The following is a 27563-nucleotide window of genomic DNA, read 5'->3' as shown; positions in this document are numbered from 1 at the left end:
CCACTTTAACTGCCATACTAGCTCAGTGCTATGGAATCATGGGAGTTATAGTTTGACAAGGTCTTGAGCCTTCTGTGCCAAAGAGAACTACAAATCCCCGGATTCCAGAGCATTGCGTTGAGACAATTAAAAGTGCTGTCAAACTGAGTTCATTCTGCAGAGAAAACAAATCCGCACATCTGTGTGCCTTAGTCTGAAGCAGTACTAGAAAATTCTAAATCCCTCCTAAATTTGGGGATTTGGCAGTCTAATGCCCCAAATCAGTGGCTGTGGTGGCTGCAAAAGGTCTTGAACATGGAACAAAACATGGGAAATTCTGCATATGTGGCACGAAGCGTGTGTTCTCCCACCGAGGTTGACTTTTCCACAGATGCAACTTCCTTCCTCGAGCGAGAAAATCACTCCAAAACAAAGGATCCTGGCTCCACTTCTCTCCTGTTGCTTTTTGTTCTGGCTCCTATCTATCTCTTCCAACGAAGCAGTCAAATGGGTGTAAACAGGAACAGGGTGGGTGGGGAACACATGGCTGTTTTAATTTAGTGGAAGAAAACGAGGCCCTTTTGGGCTCCTATATCATTAAGGATGAGAATAACTATATTCTTTGGTACAGGATGCAAGGGATAAGCAATCCACCCTCGAAGCTTTGGAGGAATCCAACTTTGGAAACAGTTCTGGGAAAGCAAAGAAATCATGCTTTATCCTCTCCTGGGAAATTACCATGTGAAGATTTTGCTTCCTACGAATAAGAATTGGGTTGCAGACCTTATAAAACTGCAGCTCCCATGATCCCACAGCACTGAGCCATGTCCAATTTGAGTGGTGTCAAACTGCATTAATTCTACAGTGTAGGCACACCCTTAAGAACTCCAAAATGTTATTTTCAAAGGTCTGAGGACAATGAGTCCCATATGTCAAGAAAGGAAGAGCTCTTTTCTTCTCTGTCCTGAATCTCCTGCCAAGCGACTTAATTGGTGTGGAAACTCCAAACCCTTTTAACGTTGTGGTGCACCAAAGTAATTGTTCCAAGGCCTTCTCGTGATGAGTTCCATATGTTCTTCATGCAATGAAATAGCTTGAATATCCTGCCAAGTAAGTCGATGCCTGGAGAAACCCAGGACTCTCAAGTGTTGTCATTTGCTATCACATTGACCTCAACTTCTGGTGACCCACTGCATGAGAGACCTCCAAGAAGGACACTGTCATCGAGGGCCCTTGCAAACTCTGCCTTGATTGAATCCATCCATCTGGAAGGCCAACTTCCTCTTTTCGGACTTCTTTCCCCTTTATTCTCCTTTCCAATGAGTCAGATCATCTCGTGAGATATTCAAAGCATAGCAGCTGCCGTTTAGTCATCTTGGCTTCTTGGGAGAGTTCAAACTTGGGTTGTCCAAGGCTTTCATGGCCGGAATCACTGGGTTGCTGTGAGTTTTCCGGGCTGTATGGCTATGTTCCAGAAGCATTCTCTCCTGACATTTCACCCACATCTATGGCAGGTATCCTCAGAGGTTGTGAAGTCTGTTGGAAACTAGGCAAGTGTGATTTATATATCTGCAGACTGTTCAGGATGGGAGAAAGAACTCTTGTGTGAATGTTGCAATTGGCCACCTTGATTAGCATTGAAAAGCCTGGCAGCTTCAAAGCCTGTTGTACTCCAAAGAAAGGGAAGAGAAAAGCAGGCAGAAGAAAAGAAGGAAAGAAAGAAGAAAAGGAAGGAAGAAGAAAAGAAGGTAGGAGGTAAGGAAGGAAGGAGGCTAGCAGGTAGAAGAAAAGAGGAAGGAAAGGGAAAGGAAGGAAGGAAGGAAAGAAGTAAAGAAGGAAGGAAGGAAGGAAAAGGAAAGGAAAGAAAAAGAAAGAAAGAAAGAAAGGAAAAGGAAGGAAGGAAGGAAGGAAGGAAGGAAGGAAGGAAGGAAGGAAGGAAGGAAGGAAGGAAGGAAGGAAGGAAGGAAAGAAGGAAGGAAGGAAGGAAGGAAAGCAGGAAGGAAGGAAGGAAGGAAGGGAGGGAGGGAGGGAGGGAGGAAGGGAGGGAGGGAGGGAGGGAGGAAGGAAGGAAGGAAGGAAGGAAGGAAGGAAGGAAGGAAGGAAGGACACAGTTCAAGGGAAAGGCTTTTAAAAGTCCTCCTCTGGCTTTCCTTTTCCTCGCCCGCCGGCTTTTGGCTGCGCCTGTCTCTTTAAGGCCGGTCCCAGGGCTGGGGAGGGTGTGTGTGCGTGTGTGTGTGAAGGAAGTGACGGGGCCATTGAATGAAAAAAGGAGCCAAGGCAGAGAGAAAAAGCAGCAGCCCGCGAGGAGGGAGGACCTGGACCCTCCTGCCAGGATCGCCTTTCCACAAACAAACCAGGACGGCAGCAAAGGCTTCACCCTGCTCTCTAGCCGGCTGAGGACGAGCTGTGGGTGGAAGGAGAGACACGAGGGGCGTGGGAGAGGCTCGGATCGGGTCCCTGGGCTGGGAGGAACGGGGAGAAAAAAGCTTGCAAACTTCGGGGAAAAGTTTGGAGAAGTTTGCAGAAGTTTGGAAAAGTTTGGAAAAGTTTTCAAACTTCGGAAAGGGCTCAGGCTGAAGAGGGAGAGATGCGACGCCAAAGGAGAAGCATCCCATGGGTCCTCCTGGCCCCCCTCTTGCTGGGTTTGCCCCTCGGGGAAGCCGCCCCCGCTGCGCTGCCGTCCGAGCTGCGCGTCCGCGTCCGCCTGCCCGACGGAGGGGTGACCGAGGAGAGCCTGCAGGCAGACAGCGGCGCCGACTGCGTCACCCTCGAGCTCCGCAAAGGCGACGGCACCCTCGTCACCCTCGCCGCCGACTTCAAGCAGGTCAGACACAGCCCTCAGGGGCTGCCTTTGGGGGCTCTGCCCCGTCTCGAGTTTTCCCTGGCTTCGGAAAATTGATTTGGGCACTCTGTTTCCCATCATCCCACACCCTGACCCACTTTAAGCATCCCAAATCCCAAAATTACCTAGCTAGGGGCTTGGGAATAATACTTTGGGGACTCTACTTCCCATCATCTTGCAGCCTGGCCCACTTTGAGCACTCCAAATCACAGAATCATCTAGCCATGGGCTTGGGAAGACTACTTTGGGTGATCTACTTCCCATCATCCCACAGCCTGACCCACTTTCGGGGATTCTATAGCCCATCATCCTGCAGCCTGACCCACTTTGAGGACCTCAAATCCCAGAATCACCCAGCTATCTGCTTGGGAAACATACTTTGGGTACTCTATTTCCCATCATCCCACAGTCCAACCTACTTTGAGGATCCTAAATCACCTAATCATCTAGCCATGGGCTTGGGAAGACTACTTTGGGTGATCTACTTCCCATCATTGCACAGCCTGACCCACTTTTGGGGATTCTATAGCCCATCATCCTGCAGCCTGACCCACTTTTAGCATCCCAAATCCCAGAATTACCTAGCTAGGAGCTTGGGAATACTTTGGGGACTCTACTTCCCATCATCTTGCAGCCTGACCCACTTTGAGGACTCCAAATCACAGAATCATCTAGCCATGGGCTTGGGAAGACTACTTTGGGTGATCAACTTCCCATCATCCCACAGCCTGACCCTCTTTTGGGGACTCTATAACCCATCATCCCACAGCCTGGCCCACTTTTAGTATCCCAAATCCCAGAATCACCTAGCTATGGGCTCGGGAATCATACATTGGGGACTGTATTTCCCATTATCACGCCCCGGCCAACTTTGAGGACCCCAAATCACAGAATCATCCATCTATGCTCTTGGGAATCATACTTTGGGCACTCTACTTCCCATCATCCCACAGCCTGACCCACTTTAAGCATCCCAAATCCCAGAATGAGCCAGCTATCTGCTTGGGAATCCTACTTTGGGGACTCTATTTCCCATCATCCCACAGTCCAGCCTACTTTAAAGATCCTGAATCCCAGAATCACCCAAATATGGGCTTGGGACTCCTACTTTGGGGACTCTATAGCCCATCATCCCGCAGCCTGACCCACTTCTAGCATCCCAGATCCCAGAATCATCCAGCCATGGTCTTGGGAAACATACTTTGGGCATTTTACTTCCCATCATCCCACAGCCTGAGCCACTTTTGGCAACTCTATAGCCCATCATCCTGCAGCCTGACCCACTTTAAGCATCCCGAATCCCAGAATCAACCAGCTATGGGCATGGGAATCATACTTTGGAGACTCTACTTCCCATTATCCCACAGCCTGGCCCACTTTTAGCATCCCAAATCCCAGAATCACCCAGATATGGGCTTGAGAATCATACTTTGGGGACCCTATAGCCCATCATCCCACAGCTTGACCCACTTTGAGGACCCCAAATCACAGAATCATCCTGCCATGGGCTTAGGAAACATACTTTGAGCACTCTACTTCCCATCGTCCCGCATCCTGGCCCACTTTTAGAATCCCGAATCCCAGAATCACCCAGCTATCTGCTTGGGAATCATACTTTGGGGACCCTATAGCCCATCATCCTGCAACCTGACCCACTTTGAGGACCCCAAATCCCAGAATCACCCAGCTATGGGCTTGGGAATCACACTTTGGGGACTCTACTTCCCATCATCCCACAGCCTGGTCCATTTTTAGCATCCTAAATCACAGAATCATCCATCTATGCTCTTGGGACCTTGAGTTTGGGAGTTGTAGTTCACCTACGTCCAGAGAGCACTGTGGGCTCAAGCAATGATGGATCTGGACCAAACTTGGCACCAATCCTCAATATGCCCAAATGTGAACATCAGTAGGGTTTGGGGAAAATGGACCTTGACATTTGGGAGTTGTAGTTGCTGAGACTACAATCAAAGAGCATTCTGAATCCTACCAACTATAGAATCGACCCCCATGACCAGCAGAAAATACTGGAGGGATTTGGGTTCCTGAGACCATCAGAAATATGTGTTTTCTGATTGTCTTTGGCGACCTCTCTGAAACCCCCTCCAAATGACAACTGTAATCCTCCTGCTTTCTTAAGAAGGAAATAGGAATAGATCCCGGGTGCTTTCTAGATTCGTAGCGCTGGGTTTCTTCTGCCTGGAAGCACCTCTGCTTGCAAATGAGGCGAAATCCGCACGACGCCTCGGGACGTCTCCCAAGATTGCATGCATGGACGTCTTTTTTGCTTCCTTGTCTGATGCCACAGGTAGAATTGTGCATATCTTCTCTCATCATCTGGTCGAGTCAGTTTCCACAGTCAGCACCCAGACATCAAAGATTCGTATAGAATTTCCAGAAACTTTCTTTAAAATCACTATTAAATCCGGCTTGACTTCTCATGGACCTTGTCAACAGGGAGGGGTGCAGCATTGTATAGCTATACTAGCTGTGCCCGGCCATGCATTGCTGTGGCAAAGTGGTGGTGGTATTGGTTAAAAATTGTTGTGGGATTTTTATTTGACGTTATTTGTATTTTTTTATTAATTTTATTGTAAGTTATCTTTTTATTTATTATATTTTATCATTTTCTTGTATTATTTTTAGTTATTTTTTGTTATTATAAACTGGGTTATAGAGCAGTGTAGATCCGCCCTTAGCGGCACTTGAAATAGATATTGGTTATCGGAGGGAAAAACTTCACCGTTCTAAGGCAGCATGAGTGGCTCTCAACGTTGGCAATCCTCTGCCTTATGTCCTTGGGATATGATGAGAAAAGATGTGTTTGCATCCATGCTGGAATCAGTGCTCTACATTGCGCCCACCATGCGCAGCAGGAATTGTACATATAGTTCAATATAGTAATATATAATGCTAATATTGTGCTATGCTAATAATAGAATATATTGTATGTACATACAGCTGCTCTGAGTCCCCTTTGGGGTGAGAAGGGCGGGATATAAATGTAATAAATAAATGTAGTAAATGAATAAATAAATAATTGTAGACTTAGGCTCGCCCAAAGTCTGAAATGACTTGAAGGCACACAACAACAACAATTAACTTGACTATCTCATTGGCCAGAAGCAAGCCCACACTTCCCATTGAAATCCTGATAGGTTTATGTTGGTTACAATTGTTTTCATTTTTAAATATTGTATTGTTCTTTCATTGTTGTTGTTGTTTTGCACTACAAATAAGACATGTGCAGTGTGCATAGGAATTTGTTCGTAATTTGGCCCCTCCACAGTCTGAAGGATTGTGGACCGGCCCTCTGCTTTAAAAGTTTAAAAGTTTGAAGACCCCTGATATAGACGTTGAGGCTGCCCGAAAAGACCCATGGAAAAGTGGGTCTGACCCTAAACCGTGGCTTCTCGCAAAGGCCATCACGCTGGAGTAATTGCCGTGTGGTCCCTGACGCATCTCCAGACAAGCGGGGCCTTCTATGCGCCAGGCGTGTGGGAAGCAACCCGCCTCCGGCCAGGCCACGGCATTGTCCTGTCTCTTCCGATTAAGCCGGGGGCTTGTTGATGGCTCATAACTCCCTGGGTTCATAGACCCTGGCGTATTTGTCCTGGCCGGCGTTGTGACGCTTGCGCGGGGGAAGCACATCAAAGAGGCCACAGCCTGGGAACACCGGACACTGAGGTCTTCTCATGGAAGCCAGTGTTTATGGAAGATCTTGAACTTGTGATTTCTAGCATGAGGCTTGGGTCGGCGGAAGAGGAGGAAGCTCTTCTCTTGGTCTCCACAAACTCAGGAATGGGGGCCATTAACTTACTTACTTACTTAGTAAGAGGATGATGGTTCTCCGTTCCTGTTGTCTTGAGGATGGGTTCTTAGGTGGCGGAAGAGACCTATTCTTGATCTGCATGTTCTCCCGCAGTGAGGACATCGGTTTCCAGGTGGAAGGCGATCCCGGTCAGGGTTGGCTTGATACTCCTTCCTCTTGGCACGTTTCTCCCTTTCGCCCTCCATTCGTGTCTCTTCGAACTCCACAGCACTGCTGGTCACAGCTGACCTCCAGTTCTCAGTGTCTATGCCACAGTTTTTAAGGTTGGCTTTGATCCCATCTTTAAATCTCTTTTCCTGTCCACCAACGTTACGTTTTCCGTTCTTGAGTTCGGAGTAGAGTAGCTACTTTGGGAGATGGTGATCGGCATTTGGACAACGTGGCCAGTCCAGCGGAGTTGATGGCGTAGGAGCATGGCTTCAATGCTGGTGGTCTTTACTTCTTCCAGCACACTGACATTTGTCTGTCCGTCTTCCCAAGAGATTGGCAGGATTTTTCTGAGGCAACGCTGATGGAAACGCTCCAGGAGTTGAGTGTGACGTCTGTAGATCGTCCACGTTTTTCAGGCGTAGAGCAGGGTTGGGAGGACAATGGCTTTATAAATGAGCACCTTGGTATCGCTACAGATACGGAAACGCTCTTCTTCATTCGGAAAAATGCTGCACTCGCCATAAACACCACATGAAAGACTCCCTCCTCCCATTGAATTCATCTATCTCGCTGGACTTTCCCTGATCCAAAGTCCAGAAGGTTATCTGTAGACTCCCAATTGCTTTGACTTCTTTAGCAATCACAGGGAACTTACTGGCTTGGGAAAGTTTCTACCTTTTGACTACAAATCCCAGAACATATCCCAGTTGTAATCCAAAATAAAATATTTTCAAGCTCTGGATCTGAGAGGAGGGAAGGTCCAATAGAAGGATATCCTTGGGCTGAGATGTAAGCAAAGGACAAAGGCATGGACCCAAATGCACACATTTTCAGACTGGATTCTAACCATGTAAGGCAGTTTTGGAGCCCCCGGTTGCGCAGCAGGTTAAACCGCTGAGCTGCTGAACTTGCTGACTGAAAAGTCAGTGGTTTGAATCTGGGGAGTGGGGTGAGCTCCTGCTGTTAGCCCCAGTTTCTGCCACCCTAGCAGTTCGAAAACACGCAAATGTGAGTAGAGCAATAGGGTAGGTAATGACACTCCATGCAGTCATGCTGGCCACATGACCTTGGAGGTGTCTATGGACAATGCCAGCTCTTTGGCTTAGAAATGGAGATGAGCCACAACCCCCCGAATCGGACACGACTAGACTTATATAATATCATTTTTATTTTATTGTAAGGGTTGTAAGCAACTTTGATACAGTTCTTATAACAACAAAGATCGTCTTTTCTGAATACGATAAAAACATTGTATACTATATACAGACTATGTGGAAGTGGAAAGGAGTGGGGGGCATGGGGAGGGTAAGTGAACAGGGAAAAATGGGGGCAATGGGGACAGGTAAAAAAAACAAGACAAAAAAAGAGAAAAAAAGAAAAATAAACAATAATATACATATATACAGTAGAGTCTCACTTATCCAACACTCGCTTATCCAACGTTCTGGATTATCCAACGCATTTTTGTAGTCAATGTTTTCAATACATCGTGATATTTTGGCACTAAATTCATAAATACAGTAATTACTACATAGCATTACTGCGTATTGAACTACTTTTTCTGTCAAATTTGTTGTTAAACATGATGTTTGGGTGCTTAATTTGTAAAATCATAACCTATTTTGATGTTTAATAGGCTTTTTCTTAATCTCTCCTTATTATCCAACATATTCGCTTATCCAACGTTCTGCCGGCCCGTTTACGTTGGATAAGCGAGACTCTACTGTATATACATGGCCCCATGTAAGCCGCTCCTAGTCCCTTCGGGGAGATGGGGCAGGATATAAAAATAATAATAATTATTATTATTATTATTATTATTATATACACAGTTGCTATACTATTTATTATTTCCAGAGGTCATGGCGTGGCTCATTTTTGTTTTCCCTTTTTACCCATAACTTTTATCCTTTGTAATTGTATAATTTACAATACATTTACTTTATATTTTCGCCCTGGTGATTTTCATTAGGACACGACTAGACTTAATGTCAGGCGAAACCTTTACCTATCTAAGGCAGCCTCCCCAAAATTGGACTACAAGTGCCATAATCCATATCTGTCAAGACTACAACCTTCATCGTCCATGGCCAGCTTGAGAAAGACTGGTGGTTAGAGCAGACTGGAGAAGTTGTTTCCTTGTAGATGTTGTTGACTTTCAGCCCTCATCAATTCTAAGCAGCTTTGCCAGTGGTAAGGAGCGATGGGAATAGTTCCTCAACAATGTTGAGCAATGGACTTTTCTCAAGGATTGAAGTCTTCATTGCAAAATTGAGAAAGTTGTTTATTTCTTAACGTTTGGCCTCCTTAAGAGCAGATGGTATTCCCAGAAGTTCCTTCAAGAATTGTCATTACTCCTTCAGACATCCAGCAATGGTAGTCCGAACTTTGGAATGCTCTGCTATAGAGTGGACAATATAAAGACAATGCCAAACTACAAAGCCCAGCATTTTCTAGAATGGAGCCATGACAGTTGAATGGTCTTGGACTGCTCTCAAAATGTAGCAAGGTTAGTTTGAAATGAACTTCTCTTCGTGAAGGATTTCAGATTTATGTGGAGATGCCTGGGATTCAACTTGGGCTGTTTTGCAGACGAAATGCAGACTCTGGTGTAGAATTACAATCCCTGGAAGGAGAAGGTTTGGAAAACATTATCTGAGAGATAGAGAGGGGGACAAGTGGAGCAGAAGAGGTGTCTCTGTTTTGTCTCCGTTTTGCTACTGCCTTCGCTTCCAGGCTCTTCCTTGGGAGCAGTTATCTTAGGAATTTTTCCTTTGGGTCGAAGGAGAGCAGCTGAAATCCTTGAAGTGAACAAAGTCCTGGCAACTTTCCATCTCTTTTCACCAAGAGATAGTGGCAACGGAATTGCCCCGGATGGTAAAATTTGCTGCAAGATTCCTTGGAGATCATAGGATTTGCGGGAGCAGAAATGTCAACAGTCACTGGTCAAGATATGATTTAATCTGAATCATTACAGCCATCATGAGACAACATTGGAAAGATGACCGAGTTTGAGACAATTGATGTCAGTAAGAAAGAAGAAGCTTATATTGTGGTTGGATTGATTCAACCAAGGAAGCCACAACCTGAGCAGGACAGTTGAGAACCAAGATCTTGTTCTCTTATTGATAGGGTTGACTTAATTCTGTGTATGGGTGCCTTCAAGTTATCTATGGGCTTCTGCAGACTCTATACATGTCTGGAATACGAGTGTTGAATGAAAAGTTATGCCTCCACCTTCATAACACCTCAACAGATGGTAGTCCTGGTCTGCGGCAGGTCCTGGCTTGTTCAGTAGACTCTCCTCTACAGTTCCATTTGGCAGGAAGCCTTAGTATTGAACGGTTGTGTTGTTAAAGTGCAAATATGGAACCCTGCGCAGATGGGGAAGCCTTAGCATTGAATGGTTGTGTTGTTAAAGTACGAAGTATGGAACCCTGCGCAGACTGTCGGTCAATGTGACTGAAGCAACATGCAGTCACTCAATTCTTGACAGCAGAAGGTGTCACCCCAAAGGAGATTCATCAGAGAATGCAAGCTGTTTATGGTGATTGTGTTGATGTGAGTCCTGTGCATCGTTGGGCGAGTAAGCTTAAAGATGTTGAGGTGGGAACATCTGACTTGCGTGACAAAGAGTTGGACGTCCTGTGACAGCAACCACCGAGTTTCACAAGCAAAAGGTTGACAGATTCAGAATAATCGTTGTATCACTCAGAGAGAAATTTCAAGCATAATCAGCATTTCACAAGAACGTATGGGTCACATTATTTCTTTGCTTGGCTATTGGGAGATCTGTGCACGATGGGTCCTGTGAGACGCCAGTTGCGGAAACAGAGTGTCGACTTCTTTCGTGACGGCTTCAGAAAACTTGTTCATCATTGGCAGAAATGTATCCAATTGTCTGGTGATTATGTGGAAAAGTCCCGGGCTGTGGCACAAGCTGGCGAGCAGCCAGCTGCAGCAAGCTGAGACCAATCACTCTGACCAAGAGGTCATGAGTTCGAGGCCAGCTCGGAGCCTGTGTTTGTCTTTGTTCTATGTCAAGGCATTGAATGTTTGCCTTATATGTGTAATGTGATCCGCCCTGAGTCCCCTTCGCGGTGAGAACATAAATGCTGCAAATAAATAAATAAATAAATAAATAAATAGTGGTAGTTAAAGAGCACATTCTAAGGATTATTTCTGCATTTGATTTATTAAAATATTCCCATCCAAAGCCAAGTAACGAAGGTGGAGGCATTACTTTTCATTCAACCCTCATACAAGGAATAATCAGAAATCGTTTTGTCAACACCTTCTGAAACGGAGCCTCCAGCATATGGCATCTGTTGGCAGTCTCCCATCCATATCCTAACCAGAGGTGATCCTACCGAGCTTTCAAGATCAAACGGGATCCAATGCAAAATAGCGCTGCCTTGTTGCATTAGCTCATTGTGTGTAGGTGGGGGAACTGCTCATGTTAATTCAACCCTTGAGGAGTTCTAAGGAGTTGATTCAAGGGGAGGGTCCTTCGGGAAGAGCCAAAGCAGAAGATCATATGGGTATGAGTCTTAGCATTTCCAGATGTTCCTTCCCTGCCTCTTCCAACACACAAAGAAACTCAATTGAATTCCATAGCCTTGACGCTCTTGCTCTCAGACCTTCCTTGATCTGACTTCTGATGAATCCTGGGAGCGGATGAAGGAGGAAAGATGTAGAGCATTGTCCCAACCTGGGGTCCCCAGATGTTTTTGGCCTTCAACTCCCAGAAATCCTAACAGCTGGTAAACTGGCTGAGATATCTGGGAGTTGTAAGCCAAAAACTTCCGGGGACCCCGGTTTGAGAAACATTGATGTAGAGAGAGATCCTGCAAAAATCTGAATATAGACAACCCTGGAATAAGGAGGACTTTCTAGGTTTTGGAAATGCTAAATCGTATGATGTAAAGCCATCTTGATGACCGAGAGAATCTGATGGGCAGCTAGGAACCCATGAGCTGAATCTGGCCTGTGAATGTTCATGATGATTATGAGTATTAGTATTTATATCCTGCTTTTTCTCTCCCAACGGAGCCTCAAAGTGGCTTTCCATGATGACCAACTTTCTTTGCAATTGCTACTTTTCTTTTCTCCAGTTCGTCCAGTAATATAATATAATATAATATAATATATATTATAATATAATACAATGTTATACTCATAATACAATATATTAATATTAATTATATATTATATATTAAATGTAATATTACTAATAATAATACAATATATTAATATTAATTATATATTATATATTAAATGTAATATTACTAATAATATTACCATATAATGATATAGTACAATGCTTATATTGTGCTATGCTAATAATATATTGTATGTACATTTGATAAATAATAAATAAATATCTATGTGATAGTTGAGGGTCCCCCAACAGAGATGGATAAGATGTCAGTTGCCAAACATCTGTCAAAAGTCCCAGGAAGTTACTGTATGTACTCGAGTATAAGCGAACCCGAATATAAGCTGAGGCACCTAATTTTACCACAAAAAAACCTGGGAAAACATTGACTCCAGTATAAGCCAAGGGCGGTAAATTTCAGAAACAAAAATAGATACCAATAAAATTACATGAATTGAGGCATCAGTAGGTTAAATGTTTTTGAAAGCTCAAATTTAAGATAAGACCATCCAACTCTGATCCAATCATTATTCTCATCTTCTTCAATGTAAATGTGCTTATGGATCCTTTTAATAATAATAGAGTAAAATAATACATGTAATAATAATAATAATAATAATAATAATAATAATAATAATAATAATACAGGAAAATAATACAAGTAATAATAAATAGAGTAAAATAATAAATGCAATAATCATAAGATCAGAGTGAAATAATAAATGTATTATTAACAATAATAAAAATAGAGTAAAATAAATGTAATAGTAGCAACAATATTAGAGAAAAATAATAAATGTAATAATACCAATAATAATAGAGAAAAATAATAAATGTACCATATATTCTCAAGTATAAGCTGACCCAAATATAAGCCAACCAGGTCCCTCGCCCGAGTATAGGCCAAGGGGGGCTTTTTCAGTTTTAAAAAAAGAGCTGGAAAACTAGGCTTATACTCGAGTATATACCAGTGATGGCCAACCTATGACACACGTGTCAGCACTGACATGCCTAGTCATTTTTGCTGACACGCTGCCGCATGCAGATTGATTGGATGACTATGTCTTTTGTGGCTAAATTTGGTGTGATTTCGTCAAGTGGTTTTGTTGTTTACTCTAGGGGAATTATGCACATTACATATATATATATATATATATATATATATATATATATATACACACACACACACACACACACACACACACACACACACACACTATTATTATTCTATTATTATTGTAGTATATCATATTATTACTATTATATTATTATTATATTATTTATTATTCATGACTACATTGAAACTAGAATAGAGAGAAATCGGCGTGGAAACTGCAAGAGGTACCATAGATTGTTGTACATGGAAATAATGGTAGTAAATAGTTTTTGATTTATTAAATACAGTAGAGTCTCACTTATCCAACACTCGCTTATCCAACGCATTTTTGTAGTCAATGTTTTCAATATATCGTGATATTTTGGTGCTAAATTTGTAAATACAGTAATTACAACATAACATTACTGCGTATTGAACTACTTTTTCTGTCAATTTTGTTGTATAACATGATGTTTTGGGGCTTAATTTGTAAAATCATAACCTAATTTGATATTTAATAGGCTTTTCCTTAATCCCTCCTTATTATCCAAGATATTTGCTTATCCAAGCTTCTGCCGGCCCGTTTAGCTTGGATAAGTGAGGCTCTACTGTATTACTATTATATTATTATTATATTATTCATGACTGCATTGAAACTACAATAGAGAGAAATCAGCATGGAAACTGCAAGAGATACCATAGATTGTTGTACATGGAAATAAGGATAGTAAGTAGTTTTTGATTTATTAAATACAGTTATATATTACAATTATATACAGTATTTTTTGTTATTTAAACTATACATATTGCAAAATTATGGGTTTTTTCTCGAAGTGACACACCACCCAAGTCATGCTAGGTTTTTTGGTGAATTTTGACACACCAAGCGCAAAAGGTTGCCCATCATCGGTATATACAGTACATACACAAAATCTATATATATAAAAGAGTGATGGCATCAGGGCAGCGGACAAAACAACAAAACTACAGGCCACCCAACCTCGAAATTTGACAATACAACCCATCATCCACGGCTCTAGGTTGATACAACAAAAAAAAGAAAAATAAAGTCCTAATTAGAGAGAGAGGAATAATTGTTTTTATCCAATTGCTGTCAGTTACAAGGCTAAGTTCCGCCCACTTGGTCTCCTAGCAACCTACTCAGCCCAGGGGACAGGCACAGTTAGGCCTCACCTAGGCCTCTTCCACAGATTATCTAATTTGCACTGGATTATATGGCAGTGTAGACTCAAGGCCCTTCCACACAGCTATATAACCCATTTAGAATCTTATATTATCTGCTTGGCACTGGATTATCTTGACTCCACACTGCCATATAATTCACTTCAGTATGCATTTTATACAGTTCTAAGCAGATAATAATAATAATAATAATAATAATAATAATAATAATAATAATAATAATAATAATAATAATAATAGAAGCATAGAATCCAAGAGTTTGGAGAGACCCCTAAGGGCCATCCAACTCAACCCTTTCTACTATGCAGCAGGACACAATCCAAGCATTCACAACACATGGACAACGTATAAATACTATACAATACTACACAGGGACATAGACCCCCCTCTACCCTCACCACTTTCACACTACACAAACAACCAAATGCATACTAAACATAGAGACAACCATACAACACACATTCAATACCACCACTACCTCAACAATTTCTCACCAACACCACCAGACAACGCCACAGCAACGCGTGGCCGGGCACAGCTAGTTTCTATATATTGCTATTGATACAGTGATATTTCTGCATTTTCCAGCTCTGTGCTTAGCTCAGTACAAATCTAGGTAGAGTTGTAACTTTTTTTCATAAGAGATGTGTTTTTAAAATGTGGTTGGAATGGCAGCGTAACCTTTCTGCCTCTCTGTGCTTGACTTTGAGAAAGCAAAGGGAATTGATGTCTGAAATCGCCCGGGCCTCCCACTCTTGCTGACCACTGTTTACATTGAGTTGGCTTGTAACTCTCCATTCATTGCGGAGGAGACAGAAGAGGGGCGTAAAGGCCAGGTGCCAAGAAACAGGGAGGTCTGGATCAGAGGCAATGTTTAAAATTCTTAGCTGCAGGGTGAAACAGCGAGGCACCTTTTTAGGGTAACGCTGTGGCCTGGCATGAATGCATGTTGCAGTTAGAAGCAATCCAAAATGTCCAAGTAAAGTTTTGCAAATTGGATATGTATCTCATTAAATGGAGCCATCCCAAGGCATTCTGAAGCAAAGCATCACCAGCAAACAGTCTATATAAAGACTATGCTGACTATGAGTTTTCCGGGCTGTATGGCCATGTTCCAGAAGCATTCTCTCCTGACGTTTCAAGTGATGTCAAATGCAGTTTGGCATCACTTGAAGTTTTTTTTAAAAAATTGTGTTGAGAATGTACAGCAAGTCGCTTCTGGTGTGAGAGAATTGGCTGTCTACAGAGACATTGCCCAGGAACACCCGGATGTGTTACCATCCTGCTGAGAGGCTTCTCTCATCTCCCCGCAAGCTAGAGCTAACAGATGGGAGCTCACCCCAGTCTCACGAATTCAAACCGACAACTTCCAGGTCAGTAACCAAACCTTCAGGTCAGCAATCCAGCCAGCACAAGGTTTTAACTAATTGCACCACCCATTGAAGAGGCATGGCTCAATACTATTGAATCACAGGAGTTGTAGTTTTGCAAGCTCTTTAGCCTTCTCTGCCAAAAAGTGTGGGCACTTCTCCAAACTGCAGTTCCAGGATTCCATAGCTGTGAGCCATGGCGGTTCAAGTGGTGTCAAACTGCATTAATTCTATAGTGCAGACGCACCCGCAGTCTTGGAAGATCAGGTTTTCCGAAGCACAGCATCACCAGCAAACAGTCTATATGAAGACTACGTAACTATGAGTTTTCCAGACTGTATCGCCATGTTCCGGAAGCATTCTCTCCTGACGTTTTGCCCACATCTATGGCGGGCACCCTCAGAGGTTGTGAGGTCTGTTGGAAACTAGGCAAGTGGGATTTATATATCTGTGGGATGATGTCCAGGGTGGAAGAAAGAACTCTTGTCTGTAGGAGGCAAGTGCGAATGTTGCAATTGGCCAACTTGATTAGCATTGAATGGCCTTGCAGCTTCAAAGCCTGGCTGCTTCGGAGGTTGTGAAGTCTGTTGGGAACAAGACAAGTGGGGTTTATATATCTGTGGGATGATGTCCAGGGTAAGAAAAAGAACTCTTGTCTGTTGGAGGCAAGTGTGAATGATGCAATTGGCCACCTTGATTAGCATTGAATGGCCTTGCAGCTTCAAAGCCTGGCTGCTTCGGAAGTTGTGAAGTCTGTTGGGAATGAGACAAGTGGGGTTTATATATCAGTGGGATGATGTCCAGGGTGAAAGAAAGAATTATTGGAGGCAAGTGCGAGTGTTGCAATTGGCCAACTTGATTAGCATTGAATGGCCTTGCAGCTTCAAAGCCTGGCTGCTTCAGAGGTTGTGAAGCCTGTTGGGAACTAGGCAAGTGGGGTTTATATATCTGTGGGATGATGTCCAGGGTGGAAGAAAGAACTCTTGTCTGTTGGAGGCAAGTGCGAGTGTTGCAATTGACCAACTTGATTAGCATTGAATGGCCTTGCAGCTTCAAAGCCTGGCTGCTTCGGAGGTTGTGAAGCCTGTTGGGAACTAGGCAAGTGGGATTTATATATCTGTGGGATGATGTCCAGGGTGGAAGAAAGAACTCTTGTCTGTTGGAGGCAAGTGCGAATGTTGCAATTGGCCAACTTGATTAGCATTGAATGGCCTTGCAGCTTCAAAGCCTGGCTGCTTCGGAGGTTGTGAAGTCTGTTGGGAACAAGACAAGTGGGGTTTATATATCTGTGGGATGATGTCCAGGGTAAGAAAAAGAACTCTTGTCTGTTGGAGGCAAGTGTGAATGATGCAATTGGCCACCTTGATTAGCATTGAATGGCCTTGCAGCTTCAAAGCCTGGCTGCTTCGGAAGTTGTGAAGTCTGTTGGGAATGAGACAAGTGGGGTTTATATATCAGTGGGATGATGTCCAGGGTGAAAGAAAGAATTATTGGAGGCAAGTGCGAGTGTTGCAATTGGCCAACTTGATTAGCATTGAATGGCCTTGCAGCTTCAAAGCCTGGCTGCTTCAGAGGTTGTGAATGAGACAAGTGGGGTTGATATCTCAGTGGGATGATGTCCTGGGTGGAAGAAAGAACTCTTGTCTGTTGGAGGCAAGTGCGAATGTTGCAATTGGCCACCTTGATTAGCATTGAATGGCCTTGCAGCTTCAAAGCCTGGCTGCTTCAGAGGTTGTGAAGTCTGTTGGGAATGAGACAAGTGGGGTTTATATATCTGTGGGATGTCCAGGGTGGAAGAAAGAACTGTTGGAGGCAAGTATGAATGTTGCAATTGGCCACCTCAATTAGCATTGAATGGCCTTGCAGCTCCAAAGCCTGGCAAGCGTTCTTTCTCCCGCCCTCGACGTTCCACAGATATATAAACTCCACTTGCCTCGTTTTTCCAACAGACCTCACAACCTCTGAGGATGCCTGCCATAGATGTACTGCCGTAATTCTAGTGTAGATGCACCCAATGCAAGGCCTCCTCGCCGTCATGTTAAACATTCACACGTTTATCACACGGCTATGAAAGTACGTGCTTCCTGCCAGTTGTGCCGGAGGGCAAGTGGGGCACCATTGGCAGAATATTGCATTTTGGTTCCCTTGTTGTTCAGCCATCCAGGGTTGCATTTTAATTAATTGCCTCTTTCCAGGCAGTGGAGAGAAATGGATATTGTGTCTAGAATATCTGGAATTCCAGCAAACCCGAAACCTGAAAGCGATGAAGCTGGCTGGGGAAAATGCCAGACCGGAGAGAGAGAGTGTTTGCGGTTGGGTGGTTGAAAACCTAATCTTCCAAGTCTGCACTGTAGAATTAATATGGTTTAACACCACTTGAATCGCCATGGCTCACAGCTATGGAATCCCGGAAATGCAGTTTGGAGACGTGCCCACACTCTTCGACGGAGAAGACTTAAGGAGCTTGTCAAACTACAACTCCCATGATTTGATAGTATTGAGGCTTCAATGGGTGGTGCAATGAATTAAACCCTTGTGCTGGCTGGGCTGCTGACCTGAAGGTTGGGTTACTGATCTGAAGGTTGCCGGTTTGAATCCGCGAGACTGGGGTGAGCTCCCATCTGTTAGCTCTAGCTTACAGGGACACGAGAGAAGCCTCTCAGCAGGATGGTAACACATCCACGCTGGCTGGGCTGCTGACCTGAAGGTTGGGTTACTGATCTGAAGGTTGCCGGTTTGAATCCGCGAGACTGGGGTGAGCTCCCATCTGTTAGCTCTAGCTTACAGGGACATGAGAGAGGCCTCTCAGCAGGATGGTAACACATCCAGGCTGGCTGGGCTGCTGACCTGAAGGTTGGGTTACTGATCTGAAGGTTGCCGGTTTGAATCCGCGAGACTGGGGTGAGCTCCCATCTGTTAGCTCTAGCTTACAGGGACATGAGAGAAGCCTCTCAGCAGGATGGTAACACATCTGGGTGTGCCTGGGCAATGTCTCTGTAGATGGCCAATTCTCTCACACCAGAAGCGACTTGCAGTATGTTCTCAACACAATTTTTTAAAAAACTTCAAGTGATATCAAACTGTTGATCAGGCATGAGCAAACTTTACTGGCTGTTAGGAATTGTGGGAGTTGAAGTCTAAAACACTTGAAAGGCTGAAGTTTGCCTATGCCTGGTATAGGTTTACTCCTGATAATAATAATAATGATAATGATAATAATAATAATAATAATAATAATAATAATAATCTGTCAACTGCAAAAGGCTACCTTACTGGGATCTGCGCACATCATCCGAAAATACATCACACAGTCCTAAACACTTGGGAAGTGTTTGACTTGTGATTTTGTGATACAAAATTCAGCATATATATCTCGTTTGCTATGTCATACTATGTCTTTGTGTCAATAATAATAATAATAATAATAATAATAATAATAATAATAATAATAATACTAATAGAAGGTCAGCTGCTGTCCTATCCTCCCTTTTGCCTTGTTTTTATTTGTGTTTTTTTTTTTTTGAAATGGTCATATGACTGGTCAAATAAATAATATTATTATTATTATCACTCCTGGTTTCAAATAGGAAGAGACTGTGGTTGAATTAATCTGGAACCAAGCTGGTAAGACTTTGAAGTCTGCCCCTTGAATCAAGGCATTGTTTCTGCGCTGTCTCTTTAAGGAAAGATGATAGGTTTGGGTAGATCACATGCTTTGCAAGGAAAAAGTACCTTGGTTCGATTCCGGGAATCTCCTTCTTCTTGCTGTTTAAGGATCAGGTAGCAGGAAATGCCACAAGGTCCTTTGTTTTCTTTTCATGGATAGCAAGATGTTTTTTCTGTGGACTTGTTTTCTGTCTGCATGGATCAGATCCGTAATCTGTTTTCTTTTTTCAGGAATATGAAGTCAATTGGAAAGTTAAGGGCCGAAAAGTCTAACAGTCGAGTCTCACTTATCTAACATAAACGGGCTGGCAGAACATTGGATAAGCGAATATGTTGGATAATAAGGAGGGATTAAGGAAAAGCCTATTAAACATCAAATTAGCTTATGATATTACAAATTAAGCACCAAAACATCATGTTAGACAACAAATTTGACAGAAAAAGCAGTTCAATACACAGCAGTGTTATGGAATAATTACTGTATTTACGGATTTAGTATTGAAACGTCACAATGTATTGAAATCATTGACTACAAAAACATTGACTACTAAAAGGCAGACTGCATTGGATAATCCAGATCATTAGATAAGTGAATGTTGGATAAGTGAGACTACTGATATCCATATCTGCTGTACTCTATTCTTTCCTTCACCTTCTCTGTTCCATCTCATTAAATTCATGTTTTTTTTTTCCTCTCCAAATCATGCAACCCATTCGAGCAAACTGTAAAAAGACAGTCAGCAAAGCAAGGATGTTGACTTTTAATTGGTATAACACCTAATTTGCCCATTTCTAATTTGCACAAAGTACGCTCAATTATAGAATCTGGAGTTTGTTGGGTATCGATTGGTGAGGCTATTTCTTAGTTACATCACAGCAAGTTTGGATAAACTTAATTGGCTCGTGTTTAACTGCCAAAGTTTTCTAAGATCTGCAGAGATGCTCGCAAGAACACCTTCAGCAAGCGAGAGTCCAAAAGTGGCAGGCTAAAACCCGGAACCTCAATCAGTGGCTGATGTCGGATGAGAGACTCCCTCCTGGGCACACAGAAGACGGAGCGACTTGTACCCTCGGTTTGCTTCTGACACAATAAATAAATAACTGCCAAATCTGGAAATATTCGATCATTGTCCTTTTCCCTTGCACCATCAATGTCTCTCAATCAGTTCTCTGAATCATTTTCCCAATATTCTTCCTCTGGGAGACTGAATTACCGAGAATCCCCATCACCTCTAGCTGGAATATCTGCGGAGGCGTTGATGTCGCGCTGGAACCTGTTGCCAAGCTGGGAAGTTTTGCAAAAGACCTTGGACACCGGCTGCACTCTTTGTTTACTCAGCCAAGAACTTGCTCAGGGCTGATCAGCTGGAAGGGAATCGGTGTCGGAGCAAAGGGCTTTGCAGAGAACCGAATATATAGTCCCTGAGGTCAACCTTGCTGAGAAAACACAGGACTAGGATTCCGGAAAGCTGGTTCGGAGTTCGTCTGGGACATGGAGATGCTTTGAGTAACATTGAGCAAGTTGCACACTCCCGGCCTCATAGTAAGGCAACCCTCCTTTACATTTCATAAGCATTTTCTTAGGCAAAAGTGGTTTTTGTCCGTTTCTTTCTCTGATCCTACAGATCCCCTGGAGGTCACCCATCCAAATCGTAACCAAGGCGGCAGATTGGAAGGAGTGACATTAAAATTTAGCGATATTATGACTGGACGAGCTTAGATAAGGAAATGCATTGTTTGAGTGCAATTCAGTCCCTTATCACATTAGAGCATGAATCCAATTTTAATCCGGTTTCTGCCTCCTGCAGAATCTGGGGTTTGTAGTTTGCTGTGATGCAGGACCTGTCTGGCTGAGCTGTTTAAAGTCCCCTCCCTAAAGTAGATTTAAAGTAGATTTAAAGTGGATCCAAGATCTAGTGTGATGAGGTCCTCAGTCTCTTCGTTTGTAGAGCCGTGGTCGTGCAATGGGTTAAACCCTTGTGCCGGCTGAACTGCTGACCTGAAGATTGGGATGCTGACCTGTAGGTTGCCGGTACGAATCCACGAGACTGAGTGAGCTCCTCTCTGTCAGCTCTAGCTTGCGGGACATGAGAGAAGCCTCCCAGCAGGATTGTAACAACACATCCAGGCACCTCCTAGGCAATATCTCTGTAGACAGCCAATTTTCTCACACCAGAAGTATGTTCTCAAGTCACTTCTGACACAATAAAAAAGTATCTTAAGTTTGTCAAGTTCTCTTGTCTAGCCTCTAGAGTCTAGACTTTATATTTAAGCTTCTGACTAAGGCTGATGTCCATCATGCAAGCAATGCTAAGCACAACATAATAACTTTTTCTCCACCTGCGGCTAATTTGGTTAACTCTTAAGAATGGTTGTATCCAGCAAAACGTAACCAACATTGTACCGATAGGTGATGATAACAGACTAAAAAGTCTCTAGGCATTAAATTCCTCTCTTGGAATGTTGCTGGATGGAACAAAAGGAGAATCAACCCTCTTTAGATCGGCTGCCTTTGGGATATTTCCTCCCATTGCAAACCTCAATATCTACTGAGGAAACCCCTTGGGTAGCAAAATCTGTGGATGCTCAAATCCTCTTGTATACAACAGTGTAGCAAAATGGTATTCCATATATATAAAAAACTCAAAAAAATTTAATCAAAAGTGCAAGGATCTGTGAAATAGTGGGAGGCTACAATAGGACATGCCTATCCATCAGTACAGAAGCCAGGCTGTACTACTGTTGCTAGCAGATCAACAAACTACAGCTCCCAGGAGTCATGGCTGTTAAAGTGGCATAAATCCATCCTTGCTTTGTCAGATAAATAGATCCTAGAAGCATCAATAGGTAAAACATTCCTGAGGTTTGCACAAAGTTCATTTTGATATGGGAGCCCATCCCTGGCAGGTGTTTGCACTGGCTTTGGCATGCTTGCAAACACACACACACCCCAAGACTATTTCTCTCCTTTTGTCTGAAGCCATTTCTCCATCCAGAGAGGGTTTGTTTGGATAGCAGTTTGGCTTTGGAGTTTTAACATGCCAGCTCGAAATAATAAAGGGGATCTTCCAGTGTAGCTGATGTGGCATTTTGAAAGATCATGTTGTGCCAGCAACACTGAAGCCTTGCTCAGATAGGAATGGAAACTTTGGAAGTAGAAAGAGTGGAAGTTAGTGCTGTCCGAATTTTGGGTAGATGGAGAACTGGCATTTTTATTTTAATTTTGCATGAAAAAAATCCAGTTGCAAGGATGTTTTATGATCTAGACTGCTTCCAAGTACAGTAGAGTCTCGCTTATCCAACATAACGTTGGATAAGTGAATATTTATTTATTTATTTGCATCACTTTTACCCCGCCTTTCTCTCCGAGGAGACTCAACGCAGCTTACAGTAAATGGCAAAAATTCAATGCCTGAAAACAATGTAAAAACAACAATTCATATAAAACAATCTACAAACAACAGTTCATATAAAACAGATACCATTACAAAATAAAATCACATTATATAAAATTTTAAGAATGTCCAAGATTAAATATGTTGGATAATAAGGAAAGATTAAAGAAAAGCCTATTAAACATCAAATTAGGTTATGATTTTACAAATTAAGCACCAAAACATCATGTTATACAACAAATTTTACAGAAAAAGTAGTTCAATACACAGTAATGCTATGTAATAATTACTGTATTTACGAATTCAGCACCAAAATATCATGATATATTGAAAACATTGACTACAAAAATATGTTGGATAACCCAGAACGTTGAATAAGCGAGTGTTGGATAAGTGAGACTCTACTGTATTGGAATTCCTGTCTTGGTTTTCTCTGTGTCCAAAATCCTTCCAAAAATCACTTTCCTAGAGTTCTGGTTTCTAGAGTACCACCAGTTCAGTTTTTTCTGCAAACCTTTTGCAATGCAGTGACATAGTAAACACAAATTGAGACGGCATGTGTATTTTATAACCTGTAAAGTCGCAAGAAATGTCCAAGGTGCTGAGCTTTACTCCCTTTCTCTCTCTTTCTTTATAGATCCATTTAAGTGTTCATGGCATTTCACAAAGTGAAACAACAACAGCCAGATTATACAAAAGCGTGAAATCTAAAATACACATCCAGAGGAAGGCATAATGCAAATATGACATTTAACAAATACAATTATCCAGGCAGGAGTCCAAAAAGCAATGCACTGTATTGTAAAACAAACTGATAGCATTAATATACACCAAGCTTAAAACTGTATTAAACAAGAATTCCCCAAACTTGAAGTTTTATCATTGAGATATACAAATTCATTGCCTTGGATCGCTCTTTGAAAGTTTGAACTAAAGCTCAAAGTAAATCCATTGCCCAACAGTCTCACAACTGTAGGTGGCTTTTGGATGATCCATTATTATTATTATTATTATTATTATTATTATTATTATTATTATTATTTTATTATGACACATCAAACAAGATAGATATGCTGGATTTCATATCACAAAATCACAAGTCGAACACTTCCCAAGTGTCTAGGACTGTGTGATGTATTTTCGGATGATGTGTGCAGATCCCAGTAGGGTGGCCTTTTGCAGTTGGCAGATCGTAATTTTGTCAATGTCTATTGTTTCCAAATGCCGGCTGAGATCTTTTGGCATGGCACCCAGTGTGCCCATCACCACTGGGACCACCTGCACTGGTTTCTGCCAGAGATGATGATGATGATGATGATGATGATTATTATTGTATGAAACAGCAAACAAAATAGATATGCTGGATTTCTTATCACAAAATCACAAGTCGAACACTTCCCAAGTTTCTAGGAATGTGTGATGTATTTTCGGATGATGCGCGCAGATCCCAGTAGGGTGGCCTTTTGCAGTTGGCAGATGATGATGATGATGATGATGATTATTATTATATTGTTGTTATTATTATTATTATTATTATTATTATTATTATTATTATTATTATTATGGAGCCCCCAATGGCACTGGGTTAAACTGCTGAACTGCTGAATTTGCAGACCAAAAGTTGCAGGTTTGAATCCAGGGAGAGGGGTGAGCTCCTGCTGTTAGCCCCAGCTTCTGCCAACGTAGCAGTTCGAAAACATGCAAGTGTGAGTAGATCAATAGGTACTGCTCTGGTGGGAAAGTAATAGCACTCCATGTAGTCATGCTGGCCACATAACCTTGGAGGTGTCTATGGACAACGCCGGGTCTTCGGCTTAGAAATGGAGATGAGCACCAACCCTCAGAGTCGGACACAACTAGACTTAATGTCAGGGGAAAACCTTTACCTTTTCAAAAAATTATTATTATTATTATTATTATTATTATTATTATTATTAATTTATTTATATCCTTCAAAGCGGATCACTTCATTAAAAAATTCAGTCGACACCAGTGTGTCAATTCAAGCCTGATTCCTTTCCATTGCACTAGGCAAGTAAGTGTAACTACCTTCTATTTAATTTTATCATCTTCCCTGGATAGCGTTCCCCCTTGTCTTCCAATTATTCCTATATTTTTACAATCGTTATGGTTCATATTTCTCTCACATCCCCAAGACACCCTGTTTTCCTCCTCCAAGCCCCATTGCCACTGAAGGAAGGTGCTGATCCGAACCTACCCCACCAGAAGACCACACAAGGACCCTTCCTTTCCTGCCAAGCAGAGTGAGAGATCTAGCACCTTATAAATCACTCCAAACATTGAGAGGGAGAGAAGGTAAATATTGAAATTAGCTCAGCCGCACGGCTGGGCCACCAACTTGCCTACACAAAGCTATCTCTGAGCTCACAAGGGAAATTGCATTTATTAATCTTAGCCTTAATTGCATTTGTTCTGATGGCTTGCTCCTGGACTGCAAGAATCAGAATTATTATTATTATTATTATTATTATTATTATTATTATTATTATGTCACAGAAAACAAGATAGATATGCTGGATTTCATATCACAGAATCACAAGTCGAACACTTCCCAAGTGTCTAGGACTGTGTGATGTATTTTCGGATGATGCGCGCAGATCCCAGCAGGGTGGCCTTTTGCAGTTGGCAGATCATGATTTTGTCAATGTCTATTGTTTCTAAATGCCGGCTGAGATCTTTTGGCACGGTACCCAGTGTGCCCATCACCACCGGGACCACCTGCACTGAGTCTTTGAAATTCAGTCTTGAGGTCCTGATAGCGGCTGAGTTTTTCCTGTTGTTTTTCGTCAATGCAACTGTCACCTGGGATGGCAACATCAATGATCCAAACCCTTTTCTTTTCGACAACTGTGATGTCTGATGTGTTGTGTTCCAGAACTTTGTCAGTCTGGATTCGGAAGTCCCACAGTATCTTTGCGTGCTCATTTTCCAAGACTTTTGCAGGTTTGTGATCCCACTAGTTCTTTACTTATGGGAGGTGGTACTTGAGGCATAAGTTCCAATGGATCATTTGGGCCACGTAGTTGTGCCTCTGTTTGTAGTCTGTCTGTGCGATTTTCTTACAGCAGCTGAGGATGTGATCAATGGTTTCGTTGGTTTCCTTGCACAGTCTGCATTTTGGGTCATCAGCTGATTTTTCAATCTTGGCCTTAATGGCCTTTGTCCTGATGTCTTGCTCCTGGGCTGCAAGGATCAGGCCTTCTGTCTCCTTCTTCAGGGTCCCATTCGTGAGCCAGAGCCAGGTCTTCTATTATTATTATTATTATTATTATTATTATTATTATTATTATTATTATTAATTGCCTTTGTCCTGATGTCTTGCTCCTGGGCTGCAAGGATCAGGCCTTCTGTCTCCTTCTTCAGGATCCCATTCATGAGCCAGAGCCAGGTCTTCCCCTCTTCAGCTTTTCCTTCAATTTTGTCAAAGAACTTTCCATGCAATGTTTTGTTGTGCCAGCTGTCAGCGCTAGTTTGTAGTGCGGTTTTCTTGTACTGGTTATTATTATTATTATTATTATTATTATTATTATTTGAATGAGTAAAAATTCACAGCACTCTGAAGCCAACCAAGCCTTCTCTCTCTCTTTCTATCTTTCTTAGGAGGTGAAGATCTTCCGAGCCCTGATCCTGGGGGAACTGGAGCGGGGACAGAGCCAATTCCAAGCCCTCTGTTTCGTCACCAGGCTTCACCGTAATGAAATCATCCCCAGCGAGTCCATGGCGAAGCTCAGGCAGGTGAGGCCAAGGACAGCGTGAAGAGCAAACAGAGAAAATTTCACTGTTTTTGGAAAATAACAAGGCTTTCTTAAAGTGATGTTAAGCTAATTCTACAATGTAGATGCACACAAAGTTCCTCTGTTTCTAGGATAGGCAACACAATGATGCCGAGCTACATCATTACATGATGACAGCAGTTTGGTATGCATTTGATTTCAATGCTCAATGCTATAGAATGCTGGGATTTGTAGTTCGCTGTGGCTCCATTGCTCCCAGATAGAGCTAAATATTATACTAAAACTACAAATCCCAGAATTCTGTTGCATTGAGCCATGATGATTGATGTGGTGTCAAACTAATATAATTTTGCAAATACAGTACATTCTCGCTTATCCATCATAAATAGGCCGGTGGAATGTTGGATAAGCGGAAATGTTGGATAATAAGGAGAGACTGAGGAAAAGCCTATTAAACATCAAGTTATGTTATGATTTTACGAATTAAGCATCAAAACATCATGTTTTACAACAAATGGACAGAAAAAGCAGTTCAATACATGGTAACGTTATGTAGTAATTACTGTATTTACGAATTTAGCAACAAAACATCGCATTATATTGAAAATATGAAAAGTGCAATAGCCCTCTCCAGTTTTCATTTTGGCAAACCAAGTTTTGAGGTCTTTCATGCTTCCCATAAGCCACAGTTTGCTCAAGTCCTAAGTTTCAATACCTCATTTTGATCTCTTGTTTCATAGCTTGGAAAAGGATCCTTTTAGAACTACAAATCCCGATATTCCCCAGCCCGGCATGGCTACTGACCATTCTCTGGAGCGTTTTGGGAACTGTGGCACAAAACCCTAACCTTTCCCAGGCTCTGGTTTGAACAAAGTGTCCTTTGACTCTCTGTCCTTCAATACCCCTCTGTTTTAAAATAAATGAGTGTCCTAAGGAACCAATACGCTCGGAGAACAAATGTCCTACAGTCCTTAAAGAATCCCATGTATTTTATCTGGTGAGGCTAGTTCATATTTTGACCTTTTGTTTTAATATCTAACCATGTTAATTTAAAATTTGCACAAAATTATTTAAAAATAAACTGTATTTAAAGTTACCTTCAGGCTTTGTGTATATG

General features: G+C 42.3%; 1 protein-coding gene across 1 annotated transcript in view; it reads left to right on the top strand.

The window, feature by feature from the left end:
* The first annotated feature begins 2222 nt into the window (after nt 1-2222).
* The window catches only part of oaf (out at first homolog), a 33921-nt gene continuing 8580 nt past the window's right edge, over nt 2223-27563 (top strand). The window contains exons 1-2 of the mRNA XM_003222799.3: nt 2223-2803; nt 26313-26447. Of these exons, the coding sequence (XP_003222847.1) occupies nt 2567-2803; nt 26313-26447 (372 nt within the window). The 5' untranslated portion in view covers nt 2223-2566. The remainder of the gene's footprint in view (nt 2804-26312; nt 26448-27563) is intronic.

The sequence above is a fragment of the Anolis carolinensis genome, unplaced genomic scaffold, assembly GCF_035594765.1.
Source record: "Anolis carolinensis isolate JA03-04 unplaced genomic scaffold, rAnoCar3.1.pri scaffold_8, whole genome shotgun sequence".
In the NCBI taxonomy this organism is placed as follows: domain Eukaryota; kingdom Metazoa; phylum Chordata; class Lepidosauria; order Squamata; family Dactyloidae; genus Anolis; species Anolis carolinensis.
Note: the sequence above shows the minus strand (reverse complement) of the source record. Positions and strands in the feature narration are given on the sequence as shown.